Here is a 19,630-nt window from a genome sequence, read left to right as displayed (position 1 = left end):
TGGCAAGCTCATAAACACTTCTTCTTCCATGTCTCCATTTAAAAAGGCATTTTTTATGTCCAATTGATGTAATGGCCAATTAGAATTGACTGCCAACGACAATAAGACTCGGATAGAATTTATTTTTGCTACAGGAGCAAACGTCTCTTGGTAATCAATGCCGTACGTTTGCGTAAAACCTTTCGCCACAAGTCTTGCCTTGTACCTTTCCACACTACCATCAGCTTTACACTTAATAGTGAAAACCCATTTACACCCAACAGTTTTCTTTCCTTTGGGTAAGTCAACTATTTCCCACGTTCCACTCCTTTTAAGAGCATTCATCTCCTCTAACACTGCTGATTTCCAATTCGGATCATCTAGTGCTTCCTGAATGTTTCTTGGAACAAACAAGTGAGAAATATTTGAAGTAAAGGCCCTATGTTTATGGGAAAGTTTATCATAAGACAAGTATTTGGCAATGGGATGCTGGGTACAGGTTCGGATTCCTTTTCTAACAGCTATAGGGATATCAAGGTCTACAGGAACTTGGCTAGGTGTCTCTGTACGATTAGAAATAGTAGGGACAACTGTAGACAAGTTAGGATTTAGAGTACCTTGAGTGTTCAGGGAGTCATTGCTCGGGACCTCTGATTGGCCTTGCTCAGGTACAATAGTAGGCTCTCTACTCTTTTGATGAGTCTTTTTTCTGTTATAAACCAGAAGCTCAGGATTCGGTTTTTTTGGAACCGTTGGTAGGATTTCTCCCCCTGTTGGAGATACAGTAAGGCTCGGCAGATTAGGACTAGGAGGCCCCGGGTTTCCTGATTCTAGAACATCATTTTCTTGTTTAAAAAGATCAGTGTTTGGAGTAGAGTGTGAGACAATAGTTTTAGGTAAGGGAATATTAGTAGAAATCTCCCAAAAATTTTCTTCACTCTCTTTCTCCCCCTGAAGAAAAGTTTTCTGAAAATAAGGATGATTTTCTAGAAAAAAAACATCCATACTGATAAACATTTTTTTTGTTGTCGGATTGAAGCATTTGTACCCCTTTTTATTCGGGGCATACCCAACAAATACACATTTTTCAGCCCGAGGATCCAATTTAGATCGAAGTCTACTAGGTAAATGGACAAAGACAGTGCACCCAAATACTTTCAAAGGCAGGTTCGAATAAATCCGAGTTTCAGGAAAAGATTTTTTAAGGCTTTCAAGGGGTGTAAAATAGTTAAGAACACGAGTAGGCATCCTGTTAATCAAATATGTTGCTGTTAAAACGGCTTCACCCCACAAATACTTAGGAACATTCATTGAAAACATGATGGCACGAGAAACTTCAAGTAAATGTTTATTCTTTCTTTCAGCAATTCCGTTTTGTTGGGGTGTGTCAACACAAGTGGATTGGTGAAAAATTCCTTTTTCTGTTAAAAAACTTCCTAAAACTTCATTAAAGTATTCGGTGCCATTATCAGTATGAAGAATGCCAATTTTTGTTTGAAATTGATTTTCAATCATCATATAAAAATCCTTGAATAATTTTTCAACTTCAGATTTTTCATTCATTAAATACACCCAACACAAACGTGTATGATCATCAATAAAAGTCACAAACCATTTTTTTCCAGAAAGAGTTGTGATCCTAGAAGGGCCCCAAACATCGCTATGGATTAAATAAAATGGTTTTGATGTTTGGTAAGGTTTAGGAGAATACGTAGTACGATGACTCTTTGATAAAAAACAATTCTCACAATAAAAAGATGAACAATCCAATCCTTTAAACAAAGAAGGAAATAATTTTTTAAGATAAGGGAAACTAGGATGCCCTAGTCTAAAATGCCATAGCATTATTTGTTCTCTAACAGGGATAGAACGAAAACTACTCAAACCTTGAGCCTTTTTATTACTTGAAATATCATCTTCAAAATAGTAGAGACCATCTATCATCTTAGCACTGCCAATCGTCTTCCCCAAGCTCTGGTCCTGAAATTCACAATAGGATTCAAAAAAGATAACACGACAATTAGAGTCTTTGGACAATTTACTAACTGATAAAAGGTTACAAGCAAGCTTAGGGACATGAAGGACAGACTTAAGATCAATAATTTTTGAAAGTTTCACTAAACCTTTGCCTGCAATAGGAGAATAAGAACCATCAGCTATTCTGATTTTTTTTTCAGAGCCAGAACAGGGTGAATAAGTTTGAAATAAATGAGAACAACTTGTCATATGGTCAGAAGCCCCTGAATCAATGATCCATGGGGTAACACTGGAATTTGAACGACAAGATAAGGCCTTCGGGTTGTTACCTGTTTGAGCAAGAGAAACATTAGGAGTACCAGATGAGGAATTGAATTTCAGCAATTTTAGAAGATGATCCATCTGTTCTTTGCTGAAGGGAAGTGCCTCGGCTTCATGAGCTGATGGGGCTCGGTTGAATCTGCCTTCCTGGTTGAATCTGCCTTCCTGCTTACTCTTCCAATTCGCTGGTTTACCATGAATTTTCCAGCAGGTTTCACGGGTATGGTGAGGCTTGTTGCAGTGGTCACACCAAAGACGGGGCTTTTCATTATGTTTCCTGCCAATATTCGCTTCAGATGCGACCAAGGCAGAGGTCTCAACAGCACCATTTGATAACTTTTTTCCAAGCATGACCAGCCTGCGACTTTCCTCTCTTCGAACCTCGGAGAAGACTTCACCGATTAAAGGCAAGGGTTGTCGTCCAATTATTCTGCCTCTCACTTCATCAAACTCGACATTGAGTCCAATGAGAAACTTGAAGATGCGGTTGTCTTCCACCTTCTTTTTGTAATGGTTGCAATCTTCAGGCGATTTCCACTCATAATCGCTGAACAAATCAAGGTCCTGCCACAAACGTTTCAGAGAGTTGAAATATTTTGTAACACTGTTATCTCCTTGACGGATCTCTCCGAGTTTCAGCGTTAGTTCATAGACTTGAGACTGATTTCCTAGGTCTGAATACATTTGGTTGACATTGTCCCAAAGTTCTTTTGCTGTGTGGTAACACATATAATTAGAACTGATGTCCTCCTCCATAGAATTCACCAACCAGGTCATCACCATCGAATTCTCTGCATCCCAGGTCGAGTAGGATGGATCTTCAGGTTTTGGTTCCTTCTTTTCTCCTGTTAGGTAGCTGATTTTGCCTCTGCCTCGGATATACATCCGCACGGACTGGGACCAGCGAAGGAAGTTTTCACCATTTAGCCGAATTGTGGTAATCTGGACCGAGTGTGTCTGAGAGTTTTGGACTTGGGACTCAAAGGTCTTGGTCTTGGACTCAGGTATGTCATCAGACATGGTGATTAGAGTTGTTTGGAAGAGAAAAAAAAAGGAACAGCTAGGGGTTTTTTTTTCAGAAGAATCGGTAAGATGCTCTGATACCAAATAGGCGATTTCAAGATTGAAAGAAAATCTGTATATTGCCTTCCTTTGAATGGTTTACAATGCTTTAGTTAAATAGGACATACAAGGGGCTAAAAAAAGGAAACTACAAGCTGACTACAAGCTGTGACAGCAAACTACAGGCTGTAATTACAGGCTGTATACTAACAGAAGCTACAGGCTGTGCACTAATAGAAGCTATAGGTTATACACTAAAATATCCCCTAAAATCTGGTCATTGACTATCTATATTTACACGCCTATCATATCCCCTAAAATATGGTCTTATTAAAACCAAATATCTCTTTTTCAACAATATATATATTTCAAAGAATTATAATTATGTTAGATAGGAATCGAACAAAATAGAAGTTGGACCTGGCATGATTGTCAAGTGCTCATCCCTCAAACAACCCCCCCCCCCCTCCAACCCAATAGTAGTGTGGTTTTTAGTCCTGGAATAAGCCTCTCTAAAAATAGGGGTAAGGCTGCCTACCGTCTACCTCTCCTAGACCCTGCTTAGTGTTGACTTTAAGAGAGAATCAAATCAAGAGTAAGTATAAGAAGAAGAAAAAGAGAAGAAAGAGGATAAGAGAGAGAGATGGGAAAGTGAGAAAGAATACTTTCATCCTTCCACCACATTGTATTTATACTAACAAGTATCAGAAATTACATATAAGTACCCAACATTGTATAAGTAATAACAAATAAGCCCTGACAACACTTAGTGCAGGAGCCTTGTGTACTCGGTATGACCTTTTAGGAACGGAACAAAATGTACATATTAATATGGTTTGATTTGTTACTTCCCCTGCATAATAAAAAGTTCCTCTCAGGTTTATCTGTTGTTTTTCTCTTTGAAAAAAGAGAGGCTATTACCTGGTGTGTTGTTCTGCTCGTGTGGTGTGTTTTTGTGTATCTGTGGGGGCGGGGTCATCGGAGGGTTGTGTGAAACTTAACTTTTACTATTATTTTGCACAAGGTGGTCACTATCAGACTCAAACCTGTGTTTTTTATATTTCATTTTTTATCTGTTTGAAAATATAGGCTTCGATAAGATTATTGCTTATTGTAATTGTTTTTCCTTCTCACTGGAATTAATTTACAGTCTCTTGATGGAGGTCCAAGAGAATTAAGAGAAAGACATGATCTCCAAAAGGAAATTTTAGCTGCTTTCTTTGTTGCTTCTGAGAAACACGAGGAGTCTCCTAGAAGAACTGATGCCTTCAATTCGGTTGAGAGATCTAGAGCATCTGGGCGAATAGTGGTTGAACCTCTGAAAGACAATGCCGCAGAACACGAGACTGGTGCTATGAACCAACATCAAGACATCAAGGAGGATGGTATGTACTTTTTTGCATATCCTAAATATTTGGTATACCTTCTCTCTTTCTTTCTTTTTTTTTTTCTTTTCCTTTTTGTTAATGTACCTTATAAAGAGCTTCTAAAAGGTGAAACAAACTTGACAACAGATTTATCAGGATTTATATTCTTCTTTTCCTGGTGCTGTTTGATTTCTTGTTTGTATAAAAAAGAACAATACTGTTTCTTTAGCAGTTCTGGCAGAAGCAAAACTCAGATTATGCTCAGTTACATATTCGGATAACGCTCTTAACTCATGCCAGACATGGCAAACGAGTCCTATGTCATTTTCTAAAGAGTTGTTCCAAAATAATTTATAAGAACTAATCCAAAGTTGGACAGTTCGTCGATTCCTAGCCAGAAATAATTCCCTTGCATATGACATGGTTTATAGACCCTTCTTCGACTAATGCTAAAGCTCAGATATGTGGGATTATTGTTTCAATCACATCAAATATATTTTTGATTCATCTTGGTGAAAAAAATAATACAGGACACAGGCACATTCTCATGAAGAAATGACTTTATAAATTACTTGTAGTTTACATTTTTAGTTGTAAAATGCTGGTAGCTAAAGCAGCATTTATGCTCTCATCGATTCTATTACTGGTCTTTGGAAAAATAGAAATACATGGACAATACCTAAAATTTACTAATTTATGGTATATACATGTCTAGCTTTTACGTTTTCTTTTCCTCTCTCTCTGATATCTCACAAAGTCCGCTAGAATATATGTAGATGGAGACGATAGCTATCTGGTCCTTCGTAGAGCTGTGAAAGAGTATCGAGCTACAATGAAGGAATATTATAAAGCTGTGAGTTGGTTGGAACTTGTTATGCCATGATATTTATTATTATGTGGCAATCCCAGTTTTATTTGTCTTGAAATTGCATAAAACTCTGTTTTGGCTCCCTTACATGATTAGACACTTTTATCTTATTTTGTTTTGTCAGGCTTTCGAAGCATTAGCTGAGGGAAATAATGTGCGAGCAGCCAATCTTTTAGAAAAGGTATGCTATCTATTTTTTTTTTTTTTTCAAAAAAAAAAAGAAAATAACTTTTTTACCATCAATAATGAGTTTTAGTGGTTATATGAAATTTCAAATTGAGAAACACAGTTTTAATTTGCATATTTGTCTTCACTGTATCTCTTTCCCCATACTACAAGTCTACTACAATAGATTCGCTCATCAAATTTTCATTATGTCCTTTTCTGCTTAAAACCATCATTCTTTGAAAATTGGTAAAAAGATTACTACTTCATTTAGTTTGGTGTTGATTTCTCATGGATCCAAATTTTCTTCTGTATGCATGGAAGGTTAAATGCAGTTCTAATTTCTTGAATTTCATAAGTGACTTAAGGGAGAAAAACATGGAAGTGAATTAAGGGGGAAAAAATACAAATACTTTACTAATACTAAATAGACTAACTTGACCAAGAACCTTCCCACTAAGCAGGCAGAGAGAGAATGGAAGACAATATCTATTTGATCTCTGCATTTTTAGGTACTAAGTCTAAACTAAGTAATGGACTTGGAGGGAGATTTGGAGAATTCTAACTCTGTATGGATATAAGAAGATGAATATACAATTTTGAGTTAGACATGGGGAGAGCTGTAAGTTCTATGCCTCTACATTTTGGGCCTAGGGCTCCATTTTATTTTATTTTATTTTCTAGTTGGTACTCACACACATTTGTCTCTTCTGAGACTTGAATCCCCGATCTCCCTTTGGGAGGTAAGAAGTTTATACCGCTAGGCCACTGGCTCGTTGGTCTAGAGCGCCATTTTAGTAATAAGCAGATTTTGAATGAAGTTTGTAATGGTCTTTATATATATTGACAAAGAAGCTTCTTGGGAGGGGAGGGAAGATTTTGTAGAATCTTGGGTGTAGCCTAAGGTACGATGCATGGAAGGTTAAATGTAGTTCTAGTTTCTTGAATTCCAAAAGTGAATTAAGGGGGGAAGGGGAAGGGGAAATGGAAGTGAATTAAGGGGGAAAAAGTTACAAATACTATACTATACTATACAAATACAATACAATGGACCTTCCACTTAATTCACTTCCATTGTATTATATTAGTATAGTATAGTATTTGTAACTTTTTCCCCCTTAATTCCCTTCCATTTCCCCTTCCCCTTCCCCCCTTAATTCACTTTTGGATTCAATAATAGCAAGTAGAATTAATAATCATGATCATTATGACGTCACTAGGGGCGATTTCACCCTACTAGGGGTGATTTTGAGGCGATCGTGGTTTCATTAGGTTTGTGATGAAATCTTTCTTAGAGATTGCAAAGATTCCAAGAATCTCGCTTAGAGGAGTTCCAAGAATCTCGCTTAGAGGAGATGTGAAGTCGGCAATTCCTCACTGAGGACCGTCACTGTACATTGACGGGGGGTCCGTCGAAGGGAGGAAAATGGTTCTCTCATCTTGTTTGGTCGGTCGGTTTGACAAGGAAGTTGGGGGATGTGATCGGGTGGAGGAATGGGCAGTGCGGGCATGGAACACGTCTTGTGGGGTGGGGGTTACTCCCTTATCCGATTCGCTGCTTTTCTTTAGGTTTCCTTCTCAGGCAGAGGCTCAACGAGTGTTGAAGGAAGGTCGGCGACAGTGGGGATCTGTAACCTTGCGGATTGATGTGTGGTCTTTCAGTGTTAGGTGTTGTAGTGTTCCTAGAGGCAAAGGTCTCAAACAGATCCGGTTGTTCGGACTTCTCCTTCATTTATGGTGTCACGCTTTATTCGTTGAAGTGGGGGAATTGTGTGGCGGATTCGTGGGAGTTGTTGCTGATGAGACGAGGGATACCGAAAGCATTCGAATCACAATGAGAATTGGATCAGCTTGTCCGCAGTTCGTGTTTATTAATGATGACACCTTCTGTTACAAGGTTGCGATTTGGGAAGAAGTCTCGCCGGAACTAGTTCCTTCAATGGAGAGCCTTGAAGGCAGCGACGGGTCTCATCTTATGACGGAGGAAGAATGGGATATGCTTCTTAGCAAAGGGGAGGAAGAGGTGTTACAGATTTGACAATAGTTGAAAGACAGAGAACTACAAAGGGCGATGAAATTTGTGAGGGGAAGATCAAGTAGCCGACACGCGCCGGTCAAGCGCATTGTAGCTGATAAGGAAAGAGATGCACGTGGTGGTCGTAAGAGTTCACCTCTGAATCCTCAAGGGTTGGTGAAGAGATTGGGATGGGTCGTAATTCAGATTGGGCTAAGGTTGATTTGGGTCGGAGGGTGTCAGGCCAAGCTAAGGGCGAGGTTTTAAGTCATTATGGGTCTGGTCTGAAGAATGGGCTCATTAAGCCTAAGCCCAAACGTGCTTTGGCTAGTTATGGGCCTCGAACAACCTACACCAAAAGAAGGGTACAAAGAGGACCCAATTCACTATCCGTTTCTTTTTTAAATGAACTAGGTCCATATTTGGGGCCAGGCATTAAAGGACAAGCCCAGGTTTAGGTTAAAGCCCAATCCCAAGTACTTTCTTCTTCGTTACAGCGAGTTACACCTCATTGGTCCTTGACTAAGAAAGCAAAATTGAGAACGCCGATTGCATCAGCTGGTCGCCAGGCTACTCGATGGACTCGTAATGAAAAACAAAAGTGGGTAACACGCTCTCCTTCCTCTATTCTTCCAGGTTTGACTCCTGATTCTTATTCTCAGAGCTCTATTTCTACCCCTTCTTCATGTGAGGTGTTGAGAAATGGTGGTGGTGGTGAGGAGGATTGTATGGTTCAATAAAGGGACTTTTCTAGGGCCATTGTTTCACGGGTTGAAAGGTCACTGCCTTTAAAGAACACGTCCGGAAGTGTAGGTTGCTCCAATGGGGTGACAGTTTGTGTAGGACGGGACCTTCATTTTAAGTTGACAGATGAATTAGCTGTGACTTTGCTCAATGAACTTAAGCTTTTTGTTGCTCTAAAAGGCTTAAATGGTCTACCATCCAAGACTGAGGTGAATCATACTCATGAATTGATGACTAATGTTACGGATGATCCTGGAATAGAGCTGGATATGTAGTTAAATATGTACCGGAACGGTGAAGAGAGTGAGGGGGAGGAGTATGAAGATCAAGTTTCTACTCAACAGGTCTGTCCTCATGATTATTTTTCTTGGGAAATGGATCAATCTGATGTGAACATAATGGAACCTTTGTCAGTTGTGCGCCTTGATTGCTTAGAGACGGCTAACGATTTGGGTATGGACTGTGTGATTGAAAATATTGGCGTGGTTAGTGAAGCTCTGGGTGTCTCTTTGAAGGGTGATGACGACCGAACTCAATCCATTCTTCATGCTATTGTGGCAGAAAACGACAATACAGAGACCTATCTAAGCACAAAAGTTGTTAAAAATAGAAAACATTTTTCACATCGGAAAGGGGAACAAGAGGTTAAGAACCTTATTTCCTATGTCAACTACGAGGGGAAGGATGGGGTGTCTAAAGAAAGGGAAAGGACCAGAACTGGGAAATGGGGAGGAGGGGAAATGATCATTTTTGGTTCTCCATAAAGATACAAATTATTACATGGAACGTCCATAGTTTAAATGATCCGGACAGAAGAAGGGTGGTCAAGGTTGCTGTGAGGAAGTGGAATGTCCATGTTATATGTTTGCAAGAAACCGAGATGGCCTCTATCACTGATGAAGTGGTTATGAGTCTTTGGGGAGGAAGGTTCGTGGAATGGGAAGTGTTAAACGCTTCCGGCACATCGGGCAGAATTCTAATTATGTGGGATCGAAGATGGTTGTCTAGAACGAACTTCTGGAAATGGCTCTTTTCTTTGTTATGTGTGTTTCAGATGGAGGATGATAATTTCAGTTGGGTCTTTTCTGGAGTCTATGGACCCGTTATTGATTGTGATAGACCTGTCTTTTGGGAAGAGCTCAGTTATGTTAAGGAATTGTGGTCGTTGCCTTGGTGCTTAGGCGGGTACTTTAATTCTGTTAGGTCTCCATTCGTGAGATCCACAGAGGGTAGGTGGTCCTCGGAGATGATCCAGTTCCCTGATTTTATTGATGGTCACTTTCTTATTGATTTGTCATTGGAAGGGGCAGCTTTTACTTGGTCTAATGGCAGAGATCCAGTTACTCTTTTAAGGTTGGATAGATTCCTGATTTTTAGGGATTGGGAAGAGAAGTTCCTGGATGTTACTTAGGCAGCTTTGGTTAGGGTAACGTTCGATTATGTACCCTTAGTTCTTGATTGCGAAGGAATGAGATCTAGACGCACACCATTCCGCTTTGAAAATATATGGTTGAGATCTGAGGACTTCCAAAGGAAAGTCCAATCTTGGTGGGGGGAGACAACTTTTATAGGCTCTGCTAGCTATGTGCTTGCTAGGAAGTTTCAGATTCTCAAATCTTAGCTCAAGAAGTGGGACAAAGAGGTGTTTGGGAATCTTGAATGGAAGAAGAATAAAGTTCTGGCTGATATTGCTGAACTTGATCGTTTTGATGAGCTGGGGCAGGATGCGGAGTCTTTACACTCTAGAAGAGCGTCTTGTCAGGCGATTTTTGCCAAGATTGCTGTTGTGGAGGAGATTTTGTAGTGTCAGAAATGTCGGGCATTGTGGCTAAAAGAAGGTGACTGCAACACAAAATTCTTCCACAGGCTTGCTAACGCTCATAGCAGATGCAATCATATCGGGCGTATTCGTGTGAATGGTTCAGAGTTGTGGAGAGAAGAGGAGGTGCGTGGAGGAATTGTTTCTTTTTATTAGCAGCTCTATACTGAGACTTTGGGATGGAGACCTAAACTTGATGGTTTGCAATTCAATGCCATTTCTACGCTGGATAGTGATAGGCTTGAGGTTCCTTTCACTGAAGAGGAAGTTCTTAAGGCGTTATCAAGTTGTAATGGTGATAAAGCTCCAAGGCCAGATGGATTCACTATGCGGTTTCTAAAGGAGAGCTGGGAGGTGGTGCGAAGTGAGGTGATGGGCACCTTTCAGGATTTTCATTCTCATGGCACATTCGAGAAATCATTGAACGCATCTTTCATTGCCCTTATTCCTAAGAAGGGTGACGCCTCCGATATTAAGGACTTTCGGCCAATCAGCTTAGTGGGATGTATATATAAGCTCATTTTGCTAAGGTCCTTGTTCTTAGGATGTGAAATGTTTTGGATGGAATTATTTTAGAGTCACAAAATGCTTTTGTTGGAGGATGACAGATTTTGGATTCCGTTCTTATCGCAGGGGAATGTGTTGACTCTAGGTTGAAGAGTGGAGTTCCTGGTGTCTTATGCAACCTTGACATCGAGATAGCCTATGATCACGTTAATTGGCAGTTTCTTCTTTACTTGCTTTGGAGGATGGGGTTCGGGGATAGGTGGATAAAATGGATTGAATCTTGCATCTCGTTCATTATGTTCTCTGTGCTTGTGAACGGATCTCCTGCTAGTTTTTTTTTCGAGTTCGCGCGGTTTGAGACAAGGAGATCCCTTATTATTTTTTTTATTCCTTATTGTTATGGAGGGATTGAGCAAATTAATGAAAAGAGCTGAGGATCTGGTTACATTGGGGGGTTCACAGTCAGTAGTGATGTTGCTCATCATATTGAGATATCCCATTTGTTGTTTGCGGACGATAATTTGGTTTTTTGTGATGCTAATGTCTCTCAACTTAGATACTTGAGGTGCATTCATGCTTGTTTCCAAGCGGTGTCCGGACTCAAAATCAATGTTGGAAAGAGTGTGCTTGTTCCAGATATTTTAGTTACAGTTCTTGGGTGTGGAGTGGGTGCTTTTCCATTTCCTTATCTGGGATTGCCTTTGAGAGTTTCCTCCAAGAGAGTGGGGAGTTGGGACCCGGTGATTAACAAGTATGAAAAAAGATTGGCAGGATGGAAAAAATAGTATCTTTCGGAAAAGGGGGGGTGGGGGGGGGGGGGAAGGTCACTCTTATTAAGAGTACCCTCTCGTCCTTTCCCACCTATTTCTTATCTCTGTTTCAAATCTCTTGCTCTGTTGCTGAACGGATCGAAAAAATTCAGAGAGACTTTTTTGGGGTGGAAGAGAAGAGGAGTTCAAGTATTATCTTGTTAATTGGGAGTAAGTTTTCAAACCTTTGAAATTAGGCGGGTTAGGCATTCAGATGCTGGTCCCTTTCAATAGAGCTTTATTGGGGAAGTGGTTATGCAGGTTCGGTAAAGGGCGTCATCAACAATGGAGAAGAGTTGTCTCGTGTCGTTTTGGGGAGGAGAGCGGGGGTTGGTCTTCTCATCTTGTTTCTGTCACAGGAGGTGTTGGCGTTTGGAAATTCATTCGGAAGGGTTGGGACGTGTTTTCCACCCATATTAGATTCAAGGTTCGTAATGGTAGGTATGTTTGATTTTGGGAAGACTTATGGTGTGGTGATCAGTTGTTGTCTCTTTCCTTTCCTCGTCTCTTTAGTATTGCCGAGAATAAACATGCTTATGTAGTTGACTGTTTTCAACTCGATAGCAGTGGGGTTGTGTGGGATGTGCGTTTTAGGCGTTCTTTTTAGGATTGGGAGATGGCAGAATCATGTGGTTTTTTGGACTTGTTGTATAGACAGAAGGATGTTGGCAGAGGTTGTGATGACATTTTGTGGATTCCCTTCACTCATGGTAGATATGGAGTACGATCCATGTTCTTGTGTTTGTCTAATCTTTGCTGGCAAAGATTTTGACATTGGTTAATCTGCGAAAAAGAGGTAATACCATTGTTAACTGGTGTTGCCTATGTAAAACAGACGGTGAGTTCGTGGATCACATTCTTATGCATGTCTTGTGGCGTATGATTGTTGGAATCTCATATTCAGTATTTTTGGCGTATGCCTAAGCACTCTATTAAATTAATTAACGCATGGAGAAGATGCCATATTAAAGGCCATGCTCGTGATTTTTGGAGGATCGTCCCACACTGTGTTTGGTGGTGTATTTGAAGAGAGAAATAACAGAAATTTTGAAGGAAAGGAATCGTCTATAGCAAACTTAAAATCTCATATTCTTCGTTCTCTTTTCTGTTATGTAAGAGGCAATGCTTGCTTCTCGATTGATGATTTATTTAATCTATTGGACTCTGTTGGTCCTTAGGTTTTTCGTTTTTGTGTATTAGGGACGCGTTCCCCTTTTGAACGCTTTTCTAATATATTTTACTTATCAAAAAAATATATATATTGTATATTATAGTATTTGTATTTTCTCCCTCCTTAATTCACTTCCATTTTTTCCCCCTTAATTCACTTTAGGAATTCAAGAAATTAGAAGTGCATTTAACCTTCCATTCACCTTCCATGCATTCTACCTTAGGCTACACCTCCCAGGCTCTCACACATGATTCTGCAAAATCTTCCCTCCCCTCCCAGGAAGCTTCTTTGTCAATAAATATAAAGACCATTACAAACTTAATTCAAAATCTTCGTATTACTAAAATGGCGCTCTAGGCCCAAAATGTAGAGGCATAGAACTTACAGCTCTCCCCATGTCTAACTCAAAATTGCATATTCATCTTATTATATCCATACAGACATAGAATTCTCCAAATTGCCCTCCAAGTCCAGTACTTAGTTTAGACTTGGTACCTAAAAATGCAGAGATCAAATAGATATTGTTTTCCATTCTCTCTCTGTGTGCTTGGTGGGAAGGTTCTTGGTCAAGTTAGTCTATATAGTATTAGTATAATATAGTATTTATATTTCCCCCCTTAATTCACTTTTGGAATTCAAGAAATTAGAACTGCATTTAACCTTCCATTCCCCTTTTATACACAATTTTAAGTGTCGTTTTGGTTGGCTCAGAAAAGGAAACATTTTGGAAATATCTTAAAAAGGCAATAGAGTGAAAAATTTGGAATGTCTTGATTCTTCAAAACATTACTAAATTACACGACTTTGTGAATATAAGTCAAATATTTAGCTAACTGAATATGTTTTAGCCCTGAACACGCATCCACACAAGAGCAATGGTGGAATTGAGGAGAATATGCAAGTGTGCTTAAGTAATCAAATAATATGATTTAGTTCTTTATGTAAAATACAACTATGAAATATTCTATAATTAGTTTTCTCATGTAATGTTAGTTTTTGTAATAATAGTATAACACTATGACATAGTAAGCATGAACTATATACTATAAATAACGTGAACATTTTGACAGTCCGTTAACCTCTTGCTGGCCCTTGAAGACCCTGTGAGTCTTCGTTGTATGCCCCATTCACTCCCACAAGTTACACATAAAAGAACAACCTAATTGACAATTAACATGGCTAGTCCAACAAAATTATCAATGAAGTATTATTTAATTTTCATTGTTCCTTTATTCCTCTATTTTCTACTTCTCTTTATCTCCTATTTCTCAAAGAAATTGGATGTATCTAAATCTTTTAATGTCCCCCTTCTTTTGCAAAATAAAAATGAAGATACCTTCTATAATTCTTAGGTAGTTGTCAGCATGAAATTTTAGTATGCTTCTATGGAAGCAACTTCGTTTTTTTTTTTTAAAAAAAAAACAGAAAAGAAAAAGAAACAGTTGTGTTGGTTTTCCTATTCACTTGGGAATGGAAATGTTTCAGTCGTCTTGGTGGAAATAAATGAAACTTTTATCCTTATTCTTGTTTGACCAAAAAGAACATCCTTTTGTTAATTGTATATTTAGTTTTTATTTTTATGAGTTATATCAATGATGAACAAAACCAAGATTAAAAAAATAAAGAAAAAGAATATTGTTGGCAAACTAGAGTTGTTTATAAACTGAGTGTTTGTTTTAGTAGCATCTGACAGAATCCTTATTACTGATTTAATAGGTTTTGGAATGCTTCAAAAAAAAAAAAAAAAAAAAAAAAACAGAAGCCTTGTCCAACATCACTTAAACTAAAGAGTTACAAATAGACTTGCATGATAGTGTAAGTTTGGGCTAGTTAATAACTTACCCAAAAGGAGCCCTATGCATGGTATAGGCCAGGTTGAAAAAGTATTCATGCATGCATCATCGTGCGAGGCCCAATGTACGTGCAACAAATGCATGCTGTGCCATGCTGAGCTAGCTCGAACTGGGATGTGTGGGTCATGCAACCATATCTTGTTCGCATCTAACATATTAAAATGGACTACCTGTCAGACTACAATCACTTTTGTTGGGCTTTTCTTTATCCATTTTGCACCTAATAACGGTGTTTGGCGAGCTGCTACACATTTATTAGGGCCATTTTAGGCCCAGGCCACCGAAAACTATAAATTAGGCTGCATAACAGACCTCCGAACATAAACAGAAAGCAATCCATCTCTCTCTCTCTCTCTCTCTCTCTCTCTCTCTCTCTAGGTTCTTTCCCGCATTCTATGGCATAAAATTTTTAGCCGGCATCTCCAGCTATCTTTCTGATCAGCTTTTCAGCGGACTTTCGATGAGTTATTCTGATATAGCTTCTGGCTGCAGCAGAGTAGCAGTGATATCTGAACTCTAATTTAAAGTTTATAATTTATACCAGCATTTGACATGGTCTGGGTTTCAAGTGTCTGAATTGATGCATGAATCTAATTGATGTTGGTGTGACCAGGGAAACTTTTTTAACAGAAGGGCTCGCGAAGCAGATGAAGAATCTTCTAAACAGATCTTTGATACCAGGTTAGTACTTTGTGCTCAAATGTTGGGTTGCGGGGTAGGGAATGTTCTAGTATCTTTTGTTTTACCCTTAATTGTCTGTGTGTAGAAATGGGGAAACTGAAGACACAATATCTCTCGACTTGCATAACTGCGGGACCAAGGAGGCGATTCGTCTTCTGAAGTGTCATCTTTCTTCCGTTTCTGGCATCCAATGTAAGCAGTTACTCTCACAATCTATTTTGGTCATGAATAGATCCATTGAATATAGACATAAATCTGTATCATCTTCCTTGTCAGCTATAAAGTACCTCAAGGTTATTGTGGAGACAAATGATGAAGATATGTCAAAAGGGGCTCGTAAACGATTGGTAAGAAAAATGCTTCTCTTGTTCAAATTGTTATGGGCTGATGTATTACGAAAGGCAAGATGTTAAGATGATGGCTTGAATTGGCACCCTAGAAAGTATATAAAATTCAGATCTATATCTAATTGATGAACCTAGTTTCGTTTATAATGGCTTGCCAATCTTCCTGTCAAAAGGAATCTAGGGAACCAATGATGACCTAAAAATTGTTGCCTAGTTTTATGAAAATTGCTCTGGTTGGGTTGAGAATAGGGCAACAGAGTGGTCAACAATCCTCAAGATTGCTCGAGTCATATAATTCGACTGAAATTTGGGCAGGTTTAAGTTTTGAACTTATCAGTTATTCTGTTTCTGGGCATCGGCGTGTATGTATTAGATGATTAAACATGCCCCTCCCTCCTCCTCCTTAATGGGATTGACCGGAGGCAGGGACGGGCTCAGTGACGTGCTCGCCGGGGGGGAGGCATATGCATTTGGGTTCGTAGCAGACATTTTAAAGACGGGTTAGGTTCTGAATAGGTTGGGCTATATCAAGTTGGCATAGAGTTATGAATGCTTTGTACCTAGTTCGCTCTCTTGCCACCCTTCTGTACCCCAGAAAATGCCATCCTAAAAGCTGTTTAATTTTCACTTCTAATTAAATAAAAATGAATCTATTCTTACAGGTTAGGTTTAATCAAGTTGGTATCCGTAGGGTTGAAGACGTTTTCTAACAAATTCTTTTTTTGCTTCACCCTTGGAAGTGCCATTTTCACTCCAAATTGAAGAAATGTACATAATTTGTTCATAAATATTGGAAAATGAGCTGAACTACATGTGTTATTAATGGGAGCTCAGCTCAACCAAAAATTAGACAAGTATTGTAATGGTTTCTACGTTTGTCAGGTTCGAGGCAAGGCCAATGAAACCCCTTTAGAGCATCTCCAACCCACCTGCTATATGGGCTGCCAATTCAAAATATAGTAGGTGGGTTAAAATTAGACCCTCCAATGAGCTCTGCTATTTCACCTGCCAAAAATTGCCTTTGCTATTTTTGGTGCCAAATCTAGCAAAACTTATAGCAACAGCTATTTCGATATCTCTCAATCCTATCCGTCTCTCTCTTTCTCTTCCCCTCTCATCCACATATGTGTGTGTGTGTGTGTATATATATATATATATCTTTTTCTTCTCAGATCGGTTTTGAAAAAGATCATAAAAAATTTCACCAAATAGGATTTAGTTTGCAAAACAAGAATTAAAGACATTGATTAGTTGATTTAGAAAAAAAATAAAACAAAACCCATACGTACAAGTTAGCAGTTGCAGAGAGAGAGGGGGACAAGCTTGAGAGTTGAGAGACAGCGGCTGAAGCTTGCGAATGGCAAACCCGAACTGGAACAACGGGCGATGGAAACTGAAAGATATGGGTTTTGAACTTCTGATTCTTGTTGATTTTGTAGTTTGCAGTTGCAGAGAGAGAGAGAGAGGGGGGGGGGGGGGGGGGGGGGGGGGGGGGGGGGGGGGCAATTTCAGAGTTGAGAACGAGAATAGAGATGGAGGCGATTGGGGAGGCTGAAATGATTTGCCCTAAAACTATATATGGCGATTTGGGAGGCTGAAATGATTTGCCCTATATATATATATATATATATATATATATATATTAATAATAATATAATCGAATATATATAATATACATATATATATATATAAATTTTCGAAAAACAAAAAAAAAATTATATAAAAAAAAATTATATAATAATATAATCAAATATATAAATTTATACATATATATATATATATTTGGGTCATTTTTTGACCAGATATTTTAGATTTTTGATTCTTTTTAATTTAGTTTAATTTTAGTTTCCTTCTAATGTTTACAACTTGATTTGAAATGTGCCTAATATTAATATTAGTAATGCAAATATGAATGGTGGGAATGGTAGTTGAAAAAGAATAGTGGTTGTGTCAAAAAATAGCATTTTGCATAAAAAGCATCATTGGAGCAGAATTGCTAGAATGTATCATTTTGACACTGTAGCACTGTCAACATATAGATTTGGCATCCGAATTTAGCATTTTACCATTGGAGATGCTCTTAGTATCTTAACCATTAGCTATGCTGCTACTGAATTGTGCAAATGATATTAAGTGCTGTGTACGATTAATTTATTTCGTGAACTTCTATTAAGGGAGTGGTGCCTTAGCTTAATTGTTTTTTATTCATAGACCGCATTATTTCTTCATTTTTTATATGGACAGATTATAAAGTTATTGAAAAAAGAGTCTATCAAGTGGACTGAAGAAGGGAGTGCTGGAACAATATTGATCCGTGTGGACGAAATAAATCCAAAACGTTTGAGTTTTGCTACAAAACAATGAAGACCACTAAAGTGTGAGTTCTATCGACCAACTGATATAGTTGTGAAATATTAAGGAGTACATTGTAAACCTAGTTTTTCGAGGGTTTTTGTAATAGGGAATTGTTCCTTGTACCTAAAGATTCGAGTCAGGAGACCAGTCAAGCACTTGAGGGAAGGTGAAGCCACACAAATTTTCCTCCACAAGTGAAGAACTGGCAATCAAAGATTCAAAGGGAAAGAAACAACCTAAAAGAGTTCAATTGTTGAAGTTGAAGCTTGTCAAACATGGACGGTGCTTCTTCGATCAATGAAGTTGAAAATACAGCTTCTTTTTGCTGTGTGATGCTTGCTATTACAGTTTAATGTGTTTTAAGAATACTATTTGCTGTTTTTTTTCCTACTCTTTTGCAAATTTTTGTACCTCGTATAATGTTATCACCTTCACTACAAGGAACCATTATTTATTTTTATTGAAAAAGTTTTGGCTTTATATTTGTAATTCTTTAGGAGGATAAAAGTATTGCCCCAATTTATCCGTGACTTGCACAATTTTCAGTTGCCTGTTCTTTCAACAATGAATAAACTTTGATCAGCCCATTATTTGGACATTGTTTTGTAATACATATATATATACACATTGAGAGTTGAAAGGGCTAAAGAGTAGGAGTTTGTGTTATATCTCATTTTAATGTGTTTTTTAACATCATTATTTGGAGATTTCAGCAAAGTTATTTTGAGTCTTCAAATAATTGCGATGAATCTCAATTTAAAGTATTATTCAACACAAAAATTTAATGTGTTGCTTAACACCAACACCAAATATTGGTGTTGAGCAAACATATTAAATCGAGATTCAACACTTAACATCATTATTTCAAAGATTTAGCATCCTTATTTTGAGGTTCAAAATAATTTTATTGAAGTTTTTAAAAAACTATATTGATTCAATGAAATGTCCTCCGTTACAACACAATAAATCAAGATTTTCAACTCAATTAAGGTTTGAAATAATTGTGTTAGAATTTTGATTATCTACAACATCATCAAGAAACCAGTGTATGTTGATCCATATAGGCGCTTTTTTTTTTTTTTTTTTTTTTTTTTTTTTTTTTTTTTTTTTTGAGGCTAAATCCTTTTTGTGCTAATATTATGTTGCAAGGGCTTTTGAAAGCAAACAAGTAAGAAAAGTGGACCCTTTGCTCAAGTTCAAGCCCAATCCGAAGATGAGAGAGGTGGATCCTTTTTTACTGATCAATTTTTTTTGGTAAGTTAATTAATTCTTTTATTTATATTAAATGTTTTTACTTCTTTTTTTCGTTATAATTATTAGAATAAGAGTAGTATATAAATATAAACAATCACATAATAAATATTAATGGTACTAAAGAATTTCATTTTATTTTTTTATTATTATTATTTTTTTCTGTTTGAGATTTTTAATTATTTTTTTGTTTATATCGTAGAGATACTAAGGAATAAAAGAATGGACGGTCTATAAAGCAGAGATACTAAGGAATAAAAAGAAATGGACGGTCAGTGATTGATGGTTTCATTGGTTGACGCAAAAACTGTTGCCTTTTTAGGTTTTGCGACCAAGAGTA

The 19,630-nt window shown here is 37.9% G+C and overlaps 1 protein-coding gene across 4 annotated transcripts in view; it reads left to right on the top strand.

Moving 5' to 3' along the window:
- The window catches only part of LOC132305606 (putative nuclear RNA export factor SDE5), a 31,054-nt gene extending 12,535 nt beyond the window's left edge, over positions 1-18,519 (top strand). For 2 of the 4 annotated variants that reach the window (XM_059803205.1, XM_059803208.1), the window contains exons 5-11: positions 4,490-4,724; positions 5,483-5,559; positions 5,699-5,755; positions 15,270-15,337; positions 15,423-15,529; positions 15,614-15,684; positions 17,929-18,519. In XM_059803205.1, the coding sequence (XP_059659188.1) occupies positions 4,490-4,724; positions 5,483-5,559; positions 5,699-5,755; positions 15,270-15,337; positions 15,423-15,529; positions 15,614-15,684; positions 17,929-18,048 (735 nt within the window). In that variant the 3' untranslated portion in view covers positions 18,049-18,519. The remainder of the gene's footprint in view (positions 1-4,489; positions 4,725-5,482; positions 5,560-5,698; positions 5,756-15,269; positions 15,338-15,422; positions 15,530-15,613; positions 15,685-17,928) is intronic. The other 2 variants (XM_059803207.1, XM_059803206.1) reach the window with 2 other exon arrangements.
- The last annotated feature ends 1,111 nt before the right edge of the window (positions 18,520-19,630 follow it).

Source organism: Cornus florida, unplaced genomic scaffold (genome assembly GCF_030987335.1).
Source record: "Cornus florida cultivar Cherokee Brave unplaced genomic scaffold, ASM3098733v1 CherokeeBrave_3.0.0_Hap2_Chr01, whole genome shotgun sequence".
NCBI classification, from domain to species: domain Eukaryota; kingdom Viridiplantae; phylum Streptophyta; class Magnoliopsida; order Cornales; family Cornaceae; genus Cornus; species Cornus florida.
This window is presented reverse-complemented; position numbering and strand designations above follow the sequence as displayed.